Source organism: Cibotium barometz, chromosome 3 (genome assembly GCF_041138505.1).
Source record: "Cibotium barometz isolate CiBa-2024 chromosome 3, ASM4113850v1, whole genome shotgun sequence".
Classification (NCBI taxonomy): Eukaryota; Viridiplantae; Streptophyta; class Polypodiopsida; order Cyatheales; family Cibotiaceae; genus Cibotium; species Cibotium barometz.
Window position 1 is genome coordinate 33271790 of NC_141048.1, and position 14009 is coordinate 33285798.

Here is a 14009-nt window from a genome sequence, read left to right on the forward strand (position 1 = left end):
CGAGAAGAGGTCCTTGACTTAGCTTCAATTTTATTTGCGTTAGGGAAAATAGATTCACTACAACGCGAGGAGGAATACCTGGATTCCTCTGGCATCTCCTCTCGCGTTATGTTGAATCCATTTACACCACACAGAGATTTGTTGTTTAAGATCGACTGTCTCTTGATTCATTGCCTGAACTAATATTTTCCATGTCTTTTCTACAGACTTGAATTCAGCCATGGCGCAAGTTCAAGTCGAATTTGATGTGGACGAAGAGATCAAAGAAACTCCTGCAACTCTATTATATGACTTCCTGTACAAATGCCGACATCATGATTTGCACCCTGCAATTTCGTTGATGTTCAATAGCGATTTTTCTCTCGAGGATACATTGTCTAGCCATCATGGATACTTCGAAGAGGCAAAGCAAGAGTTTGACGAGCTCACAAATGAAGAACCAATGATGATTGATGGGAAAAGTCACATTCATTTTAATCTCAAGGTTTCGCCGGAGAAGAAGCAGAGGTTAAACAGGGATTGGCACAAGGTGCCATGTGACAAGAAGAGAGCCTTGCTTTGCCCTTTTCATAAAAGAAAGTGCCGCTTGATGGAATACTCCTACGCCTTCTTATGCTTCTTGCACATGAACGTGCAATTAACAGATGAAGAATGTACAGAGCCGCTTGCAAAAATTGAAAGTGAAGACACGATTTCTCGTCAGGCAAGTCCCACCGTTGAGGATGCTGCTGAAGAGGAGGACACTCCTCATGTCATTGAGGAGTTCAATGTTGAAGAAGAGAGGAAGCTTAGTTCGGTGGTTGATATTGAGGCAGTTAGAGAACAAAACAGTGATGTAGGTCAGCTTGTGATTGAATCAGATGACTCCTCCCCCATTCCAACGCCATTACTCCCCTCCTACCAAGTAGGAGATTCAGAGTATATACTGCTGACAGACATACAACGTGTATTTAACTTAAGGGAGGATCATTGCATAGCTTTCATAGCCCAGAATCTGGAGGTCGATGACAATTTTGTAGATGATGATGGGATAGACAAGTACCTACTAGTGGACAGCCATGTTAAAGACACCGAGTTCCTTTCTGCTGCAGCAACACTAAATATGATCTATGCTGATGCCCTTAGATATGAAGGAAAAGATGCCACAGAGGAAGAGCTACAAGAAGCAAGGGACAGATTGAATATCACCAACATGGGAGGGTGTAGGGATGTGCCAAATAAGTCAGCGGAAAACGTTCCTAGTTCGAGCACTAATTTATGGCAAGACGCCTTGCTTGAAGCAGATGAGAACCAAGAGGTTAGTTTTTTTTTGTTGTGGATTTGGCTTTATCAACTTTGTCCTGAAATGTTTGGTGATGTTGTTTCTGGCTAATGCTCCTTTGTTTTTTCAGTTGGAAATATATGAAGACACATTCCTCAAACGTGCTTCAGGCAAGCGTATGGCGGGATTGGGCCACGATTCGACACTAGGAACATATATACACCGCCTAAAATTCCCTCAAATTGTGATATTTCACGCTAGCTACTCCAAGGACAACGCCAGTTTTCCTCTGATGGCGATAAAGACTTTATCCAGGTATTTAGGTGGCTACCACGTAAGGCTGAATGCAAACAAGGCAATACTTCTGGAGCGGCAAGTAGCTGTTCGAATTTTTGGAGAGGGACCTGGAGTATATTCGTTAAGATGTAAATATTATTTAACATATGCTGCTTACGGGTTGGCATGTGGAATCACAGATCCCAATCTATTGAGTGATTGCGGGAAGAAGCATCTTCTTAGAACAGCAAGACCAATGGTCCCTCTTACGCCATTAATAGAGGATGAAGAAGATGATGCAGAAACGTCAACAAAAAAGGCTCGGCTGGGGGAAGTCTCTGTTCCAGATTAACAAATTTAGATTGTTCCAGTTGCTAAGAAGTTTCGTCATATTTCTCAATACTCTTCTTGTTTACCATTGCAAACTATGAAATGTATATATATTGGAAACATTTATATGGGACATAGATGAAAGCTCTTGTTCTTTTAAAATCTTTCACAGTTACATCATTGTTTTACAATATATATTTCAATGATCAATTTTCTTCCACACTCTGCCCTGTCTTTGTCGTTGTCTTAGCCATTCAGCATGATTCTGCTTTCCCTGTGAGGAGACATATATTGAACGTCTCCGTTCAGCCTGAACCTTTCTTATTGCACATGACACAGCTGATTCAGCATGTTTGATCTTCACACGAGCCCTCACTTGAATCCGCCTATACCACCACTGACATAGTTGCTTCATGGGATTACTTTTCTTTAATCCTCCTCCATGTTGAGTGGCCCTTTGATAGGCACAACGTGCTTGCCAATGAGATCTTTCCATGCCTTGGGTAGACCAAATCCCAAGGCTTCCAAACTCTTCCGCAAAAAAGGTTCCATGTGCATGCAAAATGTGCTACAAATGCTCAACAACAACAAGACATTTAGTATCGTACAATATTTTTTGAACAACAAAAAATACTCAAAGCTGTAGGTTTTCAAGTAATAACCATGTATTGTGTCAAGTTTGTCGCACCCCATGCCTTTTCATAGCTAGTGTAGAACTCTGTCACAACTGCCTCAAATTTCTCAACATCCCCATCTTGAAACCTTGCTTTTTGCAACAAAGGTGCTAGGCGATCAAGTGCCAACCACGCTTTGGCCTTTGCCACCCTTGCTTGTCCTGAAGAGCCTCGGTCAGGTACAGCTGCATGAAGCTTCCTCCACACCTCAAAATCTGTACCCAGATGACCTCTCTGGGTATGATTAGATAAGAACTTTCTGGCTTTTGCACCTCCAAAACATGGTTTGCTAGGAACATTTCCGGTCTTCCCAGATCTTCTCAAGTCCTTCTCAATCTTCACTTGACCACAATGTAAACCTGCATCTGAAAGCACTTGCTCTATTTTTTTAATAGTTCTTTCACTCTCTACTGCTGGTTTCATATTCCATGAAAATTCGATGTACATGTAGACTAGTTTCTCAATTATTCTAACCAGCGCATGCAAAACACAAATATGAACTCTGATCAAAGGGATAGGAAGAATTGGATCCCAAGTAGGATCCACTCCTGGAGCATCACGATTTGGGGGTTCACGCCTATTACTGATTGCATTTGGGCATTTCCATTCTCTCTCTTTTCCTCCTTTGGAGACACCTCGTTCGGTCATACAATACAGGCAAGGATACTTGGCCATTGCTCCTTGGGAAATACCAAACATGCATTTCAAGGTTTTAAGATCTGCAGCCAGGTGCCATTCAACCTCATATTCACCATATCCTTCTACATAAAGCTTTTCGCCATTCGACTGCTGCTGGATAGTGGAAGGAAGCTCAGTCTGGTTGAAGTACCACTTCAGAATTTCATGGGTCTCTGTTGGAACCTGTTAACAACAACTGTTAGATTGTCTACAACATCATAACAAGAGGATAGCAACATAATATTCTTTATTTAAAAATGGATAGCACGTCACCTCAAATGCAGCCAGCCACCAAATCTCATTTTCGGATTGTACACTAAAGTGCTTCTCATCAGCATTACTGATACTTGCATCCAAAGCTCTATTCATTAAAGTAATGCTAACCCTTTCCAGCTTCTGTCCTTTGATCACCTCACTCTCATCAAGTTTCAAAACAAATTTCAGCCTTCCATTGCACTCATGTACACTGATGTCATAAAATTTCACCATAGCCATTTGTAATTTCCGAACATCCATGATGAAATTGTTGAACTCTGTAAGCTCTATAATTTTCTGTTCCCCGCTCTTTTTAGTCACTGTCAATGTGCTAGACACGTGACAAGGCTCTCCAACAAGTTCGACCATTCCCAAGTTGAGAATATTTCGAGCTTTGTTTACGTGAAATGGTTTTGGAATGGGAATTACTGTCTTTTTTCCAAGCTTGCAATTGAAACCCTCTTTTACTTTATTAAACAACATCCTGTAAGACTTTGTGCTTATACCAGCCATGTCACATATACCTTGTGCATCTGCAGGCGTGAATGCTTCGCTCGCCTCTTGCAAGGATTGCTTTGCTATGTCTGATCGAAGTCTTGCAAACTTAGGATGCTGTATTGCTGACTCCACGATGTCTTTTGTCAGAACTTTGCCAAATATATCAGAACCTTGCTCTTTTGGACCCACAACATCTGTGACCATCCTGAAGCAACAACGATAGCTATTTCAGTCCACCATTCATCTAACTATACCACCCCCACACCCAATCCCCCATCTCCAAGAAAGGAACTAAAGATGAAAATGAAAGTGAGTGCTCAAAGAAATTTAAGCTCAAAGAAATTATAGATCCCAATACCTGCAAGCTTTTACACGACGCTTCCATTGGCCACCTCCAACATTGAGTTCTTCCAATGGTTTGATCTTTCTCTTGCGTAATCGAGCACCTAATGGCGTGTCTTTCAAATATTGCAATTTCCTGTTGAACTTTTCAAGTTGTTTTCGAAGGTGTGCATTCTCACTCTCCAATGTGAAATTGTTGATTTCTCGAACGGCCAAAATTTCATTCTTCTCCTTTATAGTGTCCTGCATCTTACAAATAGTCTGCTGCAAATGATCAAACTCTTTTTGTAACCCAGCACAAACTTTTGCCTTGTCCTCGTTTGAAGCTTGCAAAGCTGTTGTGATCGATGCCAAGTAAAAATTCGCACCTTCAAGCATTTTTATCCTGGCATCTCTATCACTCAAATGTCTTTCAAAGATACTTTGACATTGGCCAAACAGTCTTTTGCAATACCCAAGCAATCCATTTTCACCCTCACACACAAACTTGAAGAAACTTGTCAACCCAAAGAATGATGGAGATTGAGAGGAGGTTGGATCTGGTGGGTAAATACTACCATCCAACCAAAGGTCCATATTTTTCTTTCCTTCATTTCGAAGCTCAGTAATGCGGGCTTCGCATGCTGGCCTAGACCAGTTTCTCTTACAGCAGGGAGCATAATCGGGTTCTACTTGGAAGTGGATGTCCACCTTTTTCCTCTTTTGCTGCACAGGTTCCATTGCATTGTTCTGTGCTTTAACAACACCAAAAAGCATAATGAACTCACACTTTAACCAAAAAAAATCCAAAGATATTACACTTATCTCCCGTGAAGAAGATTGCTTCATTAAAACCAAAAGACAACATCACTAAATAATACCTCCTTGTCCATCAAACAAACTTGTTGGTATCCTGGATGAACCAAAATGTACAGAGTACTTGTAAGCACAACCCTCACTTGAAAAAGGTAAGAAATGGGATTGTTATTCATGCACAAGCAGGTATGGCGCATGAAGAACAAATACTTTTCCATCCTTTTTCAAAACTTGCCGCCTTGAGAAGAAGAGAAAATCAAAAACCTCCCGCTCAAAAAAACTCGGATTTGGAGTGGTAGTGGTTGTGCAATCGGGAAGACAATGAGGGAGACAATGCAAGATGATGGGTTGCAGGGACGAAGTTTGGTTAGCAGAGTTGGATTCGTTACATTCAAAAGTGTAATGAAGAAAGAGAGTGGTGTCTTTTTTCAATATAATAAGGCACCATAGTGGGAATAAAAAACTATACTCAAGATGCATTGTTTTGAATTAAAAAACACCCTACATGTCAGTTAATGGAATAAAGAACTCAAAAACGACGCACGTGCCCTCCAATATTATATGTGGATTTATTGGCTTGCTTTGTCCACATCACCATCCCAAGGGATCTCTTACAAGGCCCCTTTTTGAGTCCAAATTTTCCCTAATGTATATGAGTTAGAACATTGACTATTTACCTCTTTCCTTTTTTTGGACTATTGATATTTTGTTTTTATTTTTTTTGGCTTCAAAGTATGTATTTTCCATAATAGTGCGAACTACATTATGCTACTGGGGCAATTAGATTGATCCTTTCATAAATGAGAACATTGACTACTTAGCTCTTTTGTTAATAAGGCAAAGATTACATCATGCCTTGGTTTGAAGATGCTCTTCACCATTATTTTTGTTAAAATAAGTTGACACATACATGTTTTTGTGTTGCATTCTATGGAGAGAGAGAGAGAGAGAGAGAGAGAGAGAGAGAGAGAGAGAGAGAGAGAGAGAGAGAGAGAGAAGGAAAGTGTGTGTGTGTGTGTGTTGAGTTAATTATTTTATTTAAGAAATTTCTTTCTTAGAGGTGTAAAAGATGAGAAGTAGGAGTTTAAAATACACAATTATACCACATTACTGTGTGGGTCACCAATGAAAGTTATAGGGTTACTTTTAAAATGCACAAGAAATCCATGCGCGCTGATCATATATATCTTATTGGGATTTTTATCCAAAACATGTGGCATTTAATATGCTATTTTGTGTGATGGATATAAGTTTTTGTCTAATAGCATAAAACACATTGTGATGTTTAAAATGCTATTTAATATGATATACACAAGTTTTTGTCTAATAGCATAAAACACATTGTGATGTTTAAAATGCTATTTTATACGATATACACAAGTTTTTTTCTAATGTAGATACCCAAAGGGAGAGATCAATATGCTTTGTTTAACAGGAAGTCTCTTTCCAGATTACAAACAATAATGCCATGGTGCCACATGCCAACATCTAGTACTAACTATTGAAGTAATATTATACAAGTTCCTATTTTGATTTTGAAACAATTACTTAACATACTGACTATCGAAGTAGCATCATACAAGTTCAACCATCATCAAATTTTATGCCCTATATTATAGGAGTTTCTATTTTTGTTTTGAATCAAGTACTTACCACATTTACATCACATCATATATCATTGGTTGATTTGCAAATCATATTCATTTCCATGTCCTATCATATCATTGGTTGATTTGTAAATCATATTCATTTCCATTCACTTCAAGTGTAACTGCAATTGCATAAAACATTAAACCATGTTATTTTAATTTTAATAAATGGAAATGTGTATTGAAACTTTGTTTATGTTTAAAAAATTAAATCATGTTATTTTAATTTGAATCAAGGGAACTGCATATTAAAGCACTCTCTCTATGCTAAATTTCTTCTAAGCATTCTTTTTATTTTCTACACTAGCATAAAAAAATATTTTTTAAAAACCAATGAGAAAGTGGTTAAGTTTAATAGTTATTTACTAGAGATAGAGAACCTTTTTTCTAACCATGACGAAAACATTTGTAGGATAAATTAGTTATAACTATGATTTCAAAAATAAGAAATCTTTAAAATCAAGGCTAAGCAAAATTAGAGCCGGTATTTCCCAATTTGAGCACTGAAAGTTCATCTTAGAAATTTCTCATCTCCCAAATGACTATAGCTATGAAATCTCTCTCCATAGATAATTTTTTAAATCATGAGGAAAATTATTAGGGATTCAAAATTAAGAGATCCATTGTTTAATGAGCTATTATTACTAATCTTTGGTTGCCTCATTTTAAGATTTGCAAAGAAATAACAAACAGTGGTCCAATGATGATTATGATATACTTTGTACGTAGAGAGAGAGAGAGAGAGAGAGAGAGAGAGAGAGAGAGAGAGAGAGAGAGAGAGAGAGAGAGAGAGAGAGAGAGCCGCCCTGTGATTTGATTTGCACCTTTAGGAAACACTTTCGTAGCTACTTTAATTTGATTGCAGTCTATCCGGGATTGTTTAAAATGATATGCTTTGTATGGTTAGATATATATATGTGTGTGTGTGTGTGTGTGTGTGTGTGTGTATATATCTGTATATATATATATATATGTATGTATGTGTATATATATATATATATATATATATATGTATATATATATATATATATATATATATATATATACATATCTGTATATATATATATATATATATATATATATATATATATATATACAAATGTATATATATATATATATAGGTGAAAAACAAATCATAGGTCTCTCTCTCTCTCTCTCTAGTATGTATGTATATATATATATATACATACATACTAGAGAGAGAGAGAGAGAGACCTATGATTTGTTTTTCACCTAGAAATTATACCAATTTTGGTGTCATTGAGGTGTGTGGAGAAAGGATGTAGTGTAAAATCCTCCTCTCCATTGTTGTCTCTTCTTTCTTGCAAAGAATTGCTAGTTTAATGAATTCCCTTGTATTTGATGAAGATGTCAAAGGTGCTTTTGATGAAGTAGCCCACTCGTTCACTGAAAGAATCTACACCTTTCTCCTTTCCCTTGTTTGCATGCAATGACGTCTGCCCTATAATCATTTCTTTTTGGCAGCCAGAAGGAAAGAAAATCACATGCAGCGACGTCAAAATAATCAAGGAGAAAAAGGGTTGAAAAATTGCATGCAACAACGTAATGAGCTCTAGTTCAATATGGAGAATGAATATTTTAAGTGACGTTGCATCGAATTTTTGTAATTGCAAAGGTTTTACATCATTAACTCTCTATGAGCCTACTCAAAAGTAATTAACGATTAGCAATTTTCACTCATGTTGGCCCTTATTGAATTTTTACAATAACCTCCATGAGCCTAGTAAAAAGTGATTAACTATGAACGTCCTCGGGGTTAAGTATCTTCCTTGTAGTTGTCATATAAGTCGAGAGCAAAAAGAAGTGGTCAACAAGAAGCACCTCTGAAGGGCGAGTGTTCTTTTGTCCACCGATTCTGCTTTAAATTGGCTTGGCAGTATGGTAACAACAAGTTTACTAGGCCAAGGACCAGCGCTCTCCTGGAACCCGAAAAAATGACTTCTTTGAAGTCGTTGGTTCCCTCAAACCGGTCCATTACATCGACATTATTTAATGCAATAAAGTGAAAAATTTGGTGGTGGAACATGAAAAGGAAATCACGTATGAAATAAAGCAATAAAATTTGGTGGCGGAACACGAAAAGGAAATCACTTATCTTCTGCACATTGTTTCTAGTTTGGAGAGACATTATCTCCTCTCCCTTCTCCAAAATCGATAGATGTTGCTCTCTCACCTCGTAGACAAAGTTTGCTAATGATTTACATTTTTGCACTCATTATAGGCTATTAGGTCCTTACACCCCTATTTAAATGAGATTAAATTATGTTCACTATAACAAAAGCAAGCAATAGCGACACTTATTTGTGGCGTCTCACGTTATGCCACTATAAGTATTGTTATAACCATCCCTATAGGCGATGCTATAGCCGTCCCTATGGGCAACACTATAACCGTCCCTATAGGCGACGATGGGCATTGTTTATATATAAGCGCCGCCCAGCAGCGCCGCCCAGCAGCGCTGGATAAATAACTTTTCAAACACGCATGGTATCGCAGACGCATTTCTTCCCCCCCCAAAATATTTCCTCCACTCCTTTCTTTGAAGGAATGCACCGGCTCCATTATCTACTCCATCAAGCTACCTCTATCCCATGGATTTGTACTTCCTTCCTCTTCCTCTTCCTCTTCCTCTATTCATCACTACATAGCTATGGTGTGACCTAATGAAGGTATTCTTCTCTTATGCTTAACCCTAATGTGATTAATAGAGTGCATAATGAGATTAATAGAGTGCATAATGAGATTAGGGTTAAAGTTTAAAGTACTAACCTTCTTTTATCTTCTTCTCCTCCTCCTCTATGTGATCATGCTTAATATGTGTTGATCTTTTCTCTGTCTCTTATTTTTTATAGGTAGAGTTCATTAGATGTGTTACTAGTCACTTTTTTTAATTTGATATTTTATAGGTCTTGAACTAATCCTCTTCTTTGGCTTGACAATAAAGAGATAATCCCTCTCTTTTTTGTATTTGTTAATGCAATCTATATGTTTATTTCACCCTTGGGTAGTGGGCTTAGGTTTAGCTTAGTACATAAAGCTTATGCATGCACTAAGCTTATGCATAAAGCTTAATGTATAGAGCTTAAAGCTTATGCATAAATCTTTATGCATAGAGCTTAAAGCATTAATGGATCTCCATGCATATAAGATTTAATTCATGCTTAAAGCTTATGCATGATTTAAGCTTATGACTAATCTAAGATTTTAAACTTATCGGTTGTTTCTCTTTTATGCTTGCTTGTATGCTCTTCTGAATGCTTAACTTGTTATATTAATAGTTTTTTATAAATAGAAACTTTGTTGAACTTAATGCTTTTGTGTGGCTAGGTTTAGGGTTTCTTCTCCAAAGAAGATCAACCACGTACAAGCCCTTCTCACAAGCATAAGAGGTAAGCCCCTCCACCTTGCTCTCTTGTATGCTTGTTTGCTCTCTTGAATGCTTAAGTAGTTTTATTAATAGTTTTTTTATTTAAAAAAAATCTTATCTTAATGCTTTCTATGGCTAGGTTTAAGGTTTCTTCTCCAAAGAAGATAAACCGCATATAAGCTCTTCTCACAAGCATAAGAGGTAAGCCTCTTGACCTTGCTCTCTTTGTTATTTTTGCACCTTCGGGTGTCGGGGATTATTTTTCTTGCATATGTTTTACCTCTAGGCCTTATGCAGGAGGCTTATGTATGACGCTCTATGCATGAGCCTTATGTATTAAGCTCTATGCATAAAGGCTCTGTGCATGAGCCTTACGTATTTAGCTCTATGCATGAGCCTTATGTATTAAGCTCTATGCATGAGCTCTATGTACCAAGGCTTCATGCATGAGACTCTATACATGAGCTCTATGAATAAATCTTAATGCATAAGGCTCTATGCATGAGACTCTATGCATGAGCCTTATGCATGCGCTCTATGCATAAAGCTTAATGCATATGGCTCTATGTATGAGATTTCAACATTTGCGACTCTATGCATGAGCCTTATACATTAGGCTCTATGCATGAACTCTATGCATTAGAGTCTATACATTAAGCTCTATGCATGAGCCTTATAAATTAAGCTTTATGCATAAAGATTAATGTATAATGATTTATACATAGGCTCTATGCATAAAGCATTATGCATACATCTTATGCATAATGATTTATGCATAAGGCTCCATGCATAAAGCATTATATGCATACATATTATGCATAAAACTTTATGCATTGTCGACCTTATGAATAAAGCTTAATTCATAGCTAAAAAGTTTTTTTATAGCTAGTTTTAGCTAGTTTTAGGGTTTCTTCTCTAAGAAGATCAACCGCGCACAAGCCTTATCACAAGCATAAGAGGTAAGCCTCTTGATCTTACTCTCTATTATTTTTGCACCTTTAGGTGCCGAGGATTATTTTTCTTGCATGCGTTTTACATGTAGGCCTTATGCATGCATGCATGAGCTTCATGTATGCATTAGGGCTCTATGCATGAGGCTTATGCATTAAGGCTCTTTGCATGAGGCTTATGCATTAAGGCTCTATGCCTAAGCTTAGTGCATAAAGCTTATACCTAAGCTTAGTGCATAAAGCTTATACCTAAGCTTCATGTAAAAGATTTATGTAGGCCTAATCTTTTATGCATAAAGCATAGAGGTAATGCAATATGCATAAAACTTTAAGCTTATGCATAAAGATTTATGTATGCCTAAGCTTATTCATAAAGATTTACGCACGCCTAAGCTTATACATAAAGCATAGAGCTAATGCATTTATAAAGCTCTATGCATAAAGCATTATGTATACATCTTATGTATAAAACTTTATGCATAAGCTTCCATTAAGCTTTATGCATGACCTAATGCATAGCTAGAAACTTTGCTTTTGTGGCTAGTTTAAGGATTTCTTCTCTGGACAAGAAGATCAACCGTGTACAAGCCTTCTCCACAAGCATAGGAGGTAAGCCTCTTGACCTTGCTCTTTTTTATTTTTGCACCTTCGGGTGCAAGGGATTATTTTTCTTGCATATATTTTGCCTCTAGGTCTTATGCATGGATGAGCCTTATGCATACATGCGCATTATGCATTAAGGCTCTATGCATGCATAAGGCTTTATGCATGCATGAGCCTTATGCATTAAGGATCTATGCATGAGGATTATACATGATGCTTATGCATTAAGGATCTTTGCGTGAGGCTCTATATTGTATGCGCCTTATACATACAGGATTAAGGCTCTATGCATGAGGTTCTATGCCCTAGCTTAGTGCATAAAGCTTATGCCTAAGCTTTATATTCATGTAAAAGCTTTATGCATAAAGCATAGAGCTAATGCATACATAAAACTTTTAGGCTTATGCATAAAGATTTATGCATTCCTAAGCTTATGCATTAAAGCTCAATGCATTTTAAACTTTCTGCAAGTTTTAAGCTTAGGCATTAAAGCTCAATGCATAAGTTTATGCAACTTATGCATTAAACTCTATGCATGCATAGACTATACACACAATAGATATGTTTTTAAAGTCCTCTAATAAATATGTATGTTATATACATAATAAGTTTCATACACATAACGGGATAGATTAGGGATAACATTCCAATCTGTCTTTTTTTTTGGGTTTTAACGTTGCTCAATGGCGCTTATAGTGGCTTTTTTAGTTCCTTTTATAAAAGCCACACTATAAACGCCACTATTTATAAAAGTCACACTATAAGTGCCGCTACCCCTTGTAGTGGTTTAAAGAAAGTACGATTTAATATTGAAGTTAGTTAAACCATGTATATTGAAGTTCTCTCTATGTAAAACGGTTATTAATAGAAAAGGCAAGTTTACGGCACTGAAATCCATATACAAAATTAGAAGCTCAGGGAGATGATATATCAGTACTGTCACTCAATTTTTAGTGAGATATGCGAGACTGAGCGTCGTCGGCTGCTTGCCGGGCCTTGCTGCTAGCGGTGTCGATGCCTCTCTTGGCTGACGACGACACATCTTCGAGACCACTTCTGGCAGATGATGAGGCGTGGTAGAAGGCGGACGAAGCCTTACCAGTGGCGTCGTCGAGGCCAGAGCGGGCAGACGACGAGGCGTCGTGAGCCGCGGACTTGGCCTTGTCAGCCGCGTCGTCACCGCCAGAGCGGGCCGATGACGAAGCGTGGTCGGCACGTTTCTGGGCCTCGCTTCCCGCCGCCTCGGCCTTGCCCTTGGCAGAGGAGAGGGCGTCCTCGGTTTTGCCCTTCAAGTTCTCCACGCCGGAGACAGCTTCGTTCTGTTCAAAAACAAAGATGGTAAGTGTAAGATCGTGTGTCTGCAGAACAGCGCGGCAATATTGACACCCACCTTGACGTTCTCCGCGTGGTCGCCCAGCTTGGATCCCTGCTTCTGAGCCGCCCTCTCAAGATCCTCCCCGTAGCTCTGCGCCTTATCCTTCGCTTGTCCGGCCTTAGCCCGGACACCCTCCCCCACGTTCTGGGCAGTTTCCTTTGCCTCTTTAGAGGTCCCGGTAACAAAGTCTTGAACCTGTTGCGTCGCGTGCTTCACCTGCGATCCCACCCTCTCTGCCGCCCCCTGCACATGCTCCGCGATCCCCTGCAAAAACCCAAAACAAAACCAGAATTCATTTCGTAACATTCTTCACTACATTAATCAGTAGCTCAAAACGAATATTAGAAGACCAACTCACCCCATCGTCTGCTGCCCGAACCCTAACGCTGCCCACAGGCCGTCGGCTCACATAGCTCCGCTTGATAATAAGAGGCACGCCATGCTGCAACACAGAGCTAACTCGGACGTTTTTGATGGCTACGTTGTAGTTACTATTGCTCAGCTGAGGAGCAGCTGCTGCCACTGCAGCGCCTTGAAATGCAGAAATGCTAGTCATTGATGCGAGGGGTTTTTAGGGAAGCTTTTGTTACTATCGTAGACTATTGAGTATCGCAAATGGTACGCTTGAAGCATGTTGAGAGGGGAGTTTTATGAGAAAACCAGACATTCACGAGAGCGCCACGCGACACGTGAAAGATTGAGGCCGTGACAAGTGTGATGACTGTAAGCTAGAGAATTGCCCACGCATGGCACTCAACGTGGCAGCATGCTAAAAGCCCCCTCTATCCAAAAATTATACAGCACTTATTCCCACCTTTTTAAGGTTCACGTTACTACTTTTAAGTACTTTTTTAAGGTTCACATGGTTTAATTTTGAACGCTTGTGAGCACTCAACGATGCTGCTTACTCCTTTTTTTGGGGAACATTATTATAA

General features: G+C 38.7%; 1 protein-coding gene across 1 annotated transcript; it reads right to left on the reverse strand.

The window, feature by feature from the left end:
• Positions 1-12564: 12564 nt before the first annotated feature.
• On the reverse strand, positions 12565-13643 carry LOC147639974 (uncharacterized). The gene is made up of 3 exons (XM_086822735.1): positions 13433-13643; positions 13090-13338; positions 12565-13018 (listed from the first exon to the last, which is right to left on the reverse strand). The coding sequence occupies exons 1-3, from the start codon at positions 13628-13630 to the stop codon at positions 12650-12652; spliced, it is 816 nt and encodes a 271-aa protein (XP_086678861.1). The 5' UTR covers positions 13631-13643; the 3' UTR covers positions 12565-12649.
• Positions 13644-14009: the final 366 nt, after the last annotated feature.

Coding starts and splice junctions, on each gene's coding strand:
- LOC147639974 (XM_086822735.1), bottom strand. CDS start 13,630: ATGACTAGCATTTCTGCATTTCAAGGCGCTGCAGTGGCAGCAGCTGCT. Junction 13,339..13,432: donor TTCGGGCAGCAGACGATGGG/GTGAGTTGGTCT, acceptor GGGTTTTTGCAG/GGGATCGCGGAGCATGTGCA. Junction 13,019..13,089: donor ACCACGCGGAGAACGTCAAG/GTGGGTGTCAAT, acceptor GTTTTTGAACAG/AACGAAGCTGTCTCCGGCGT.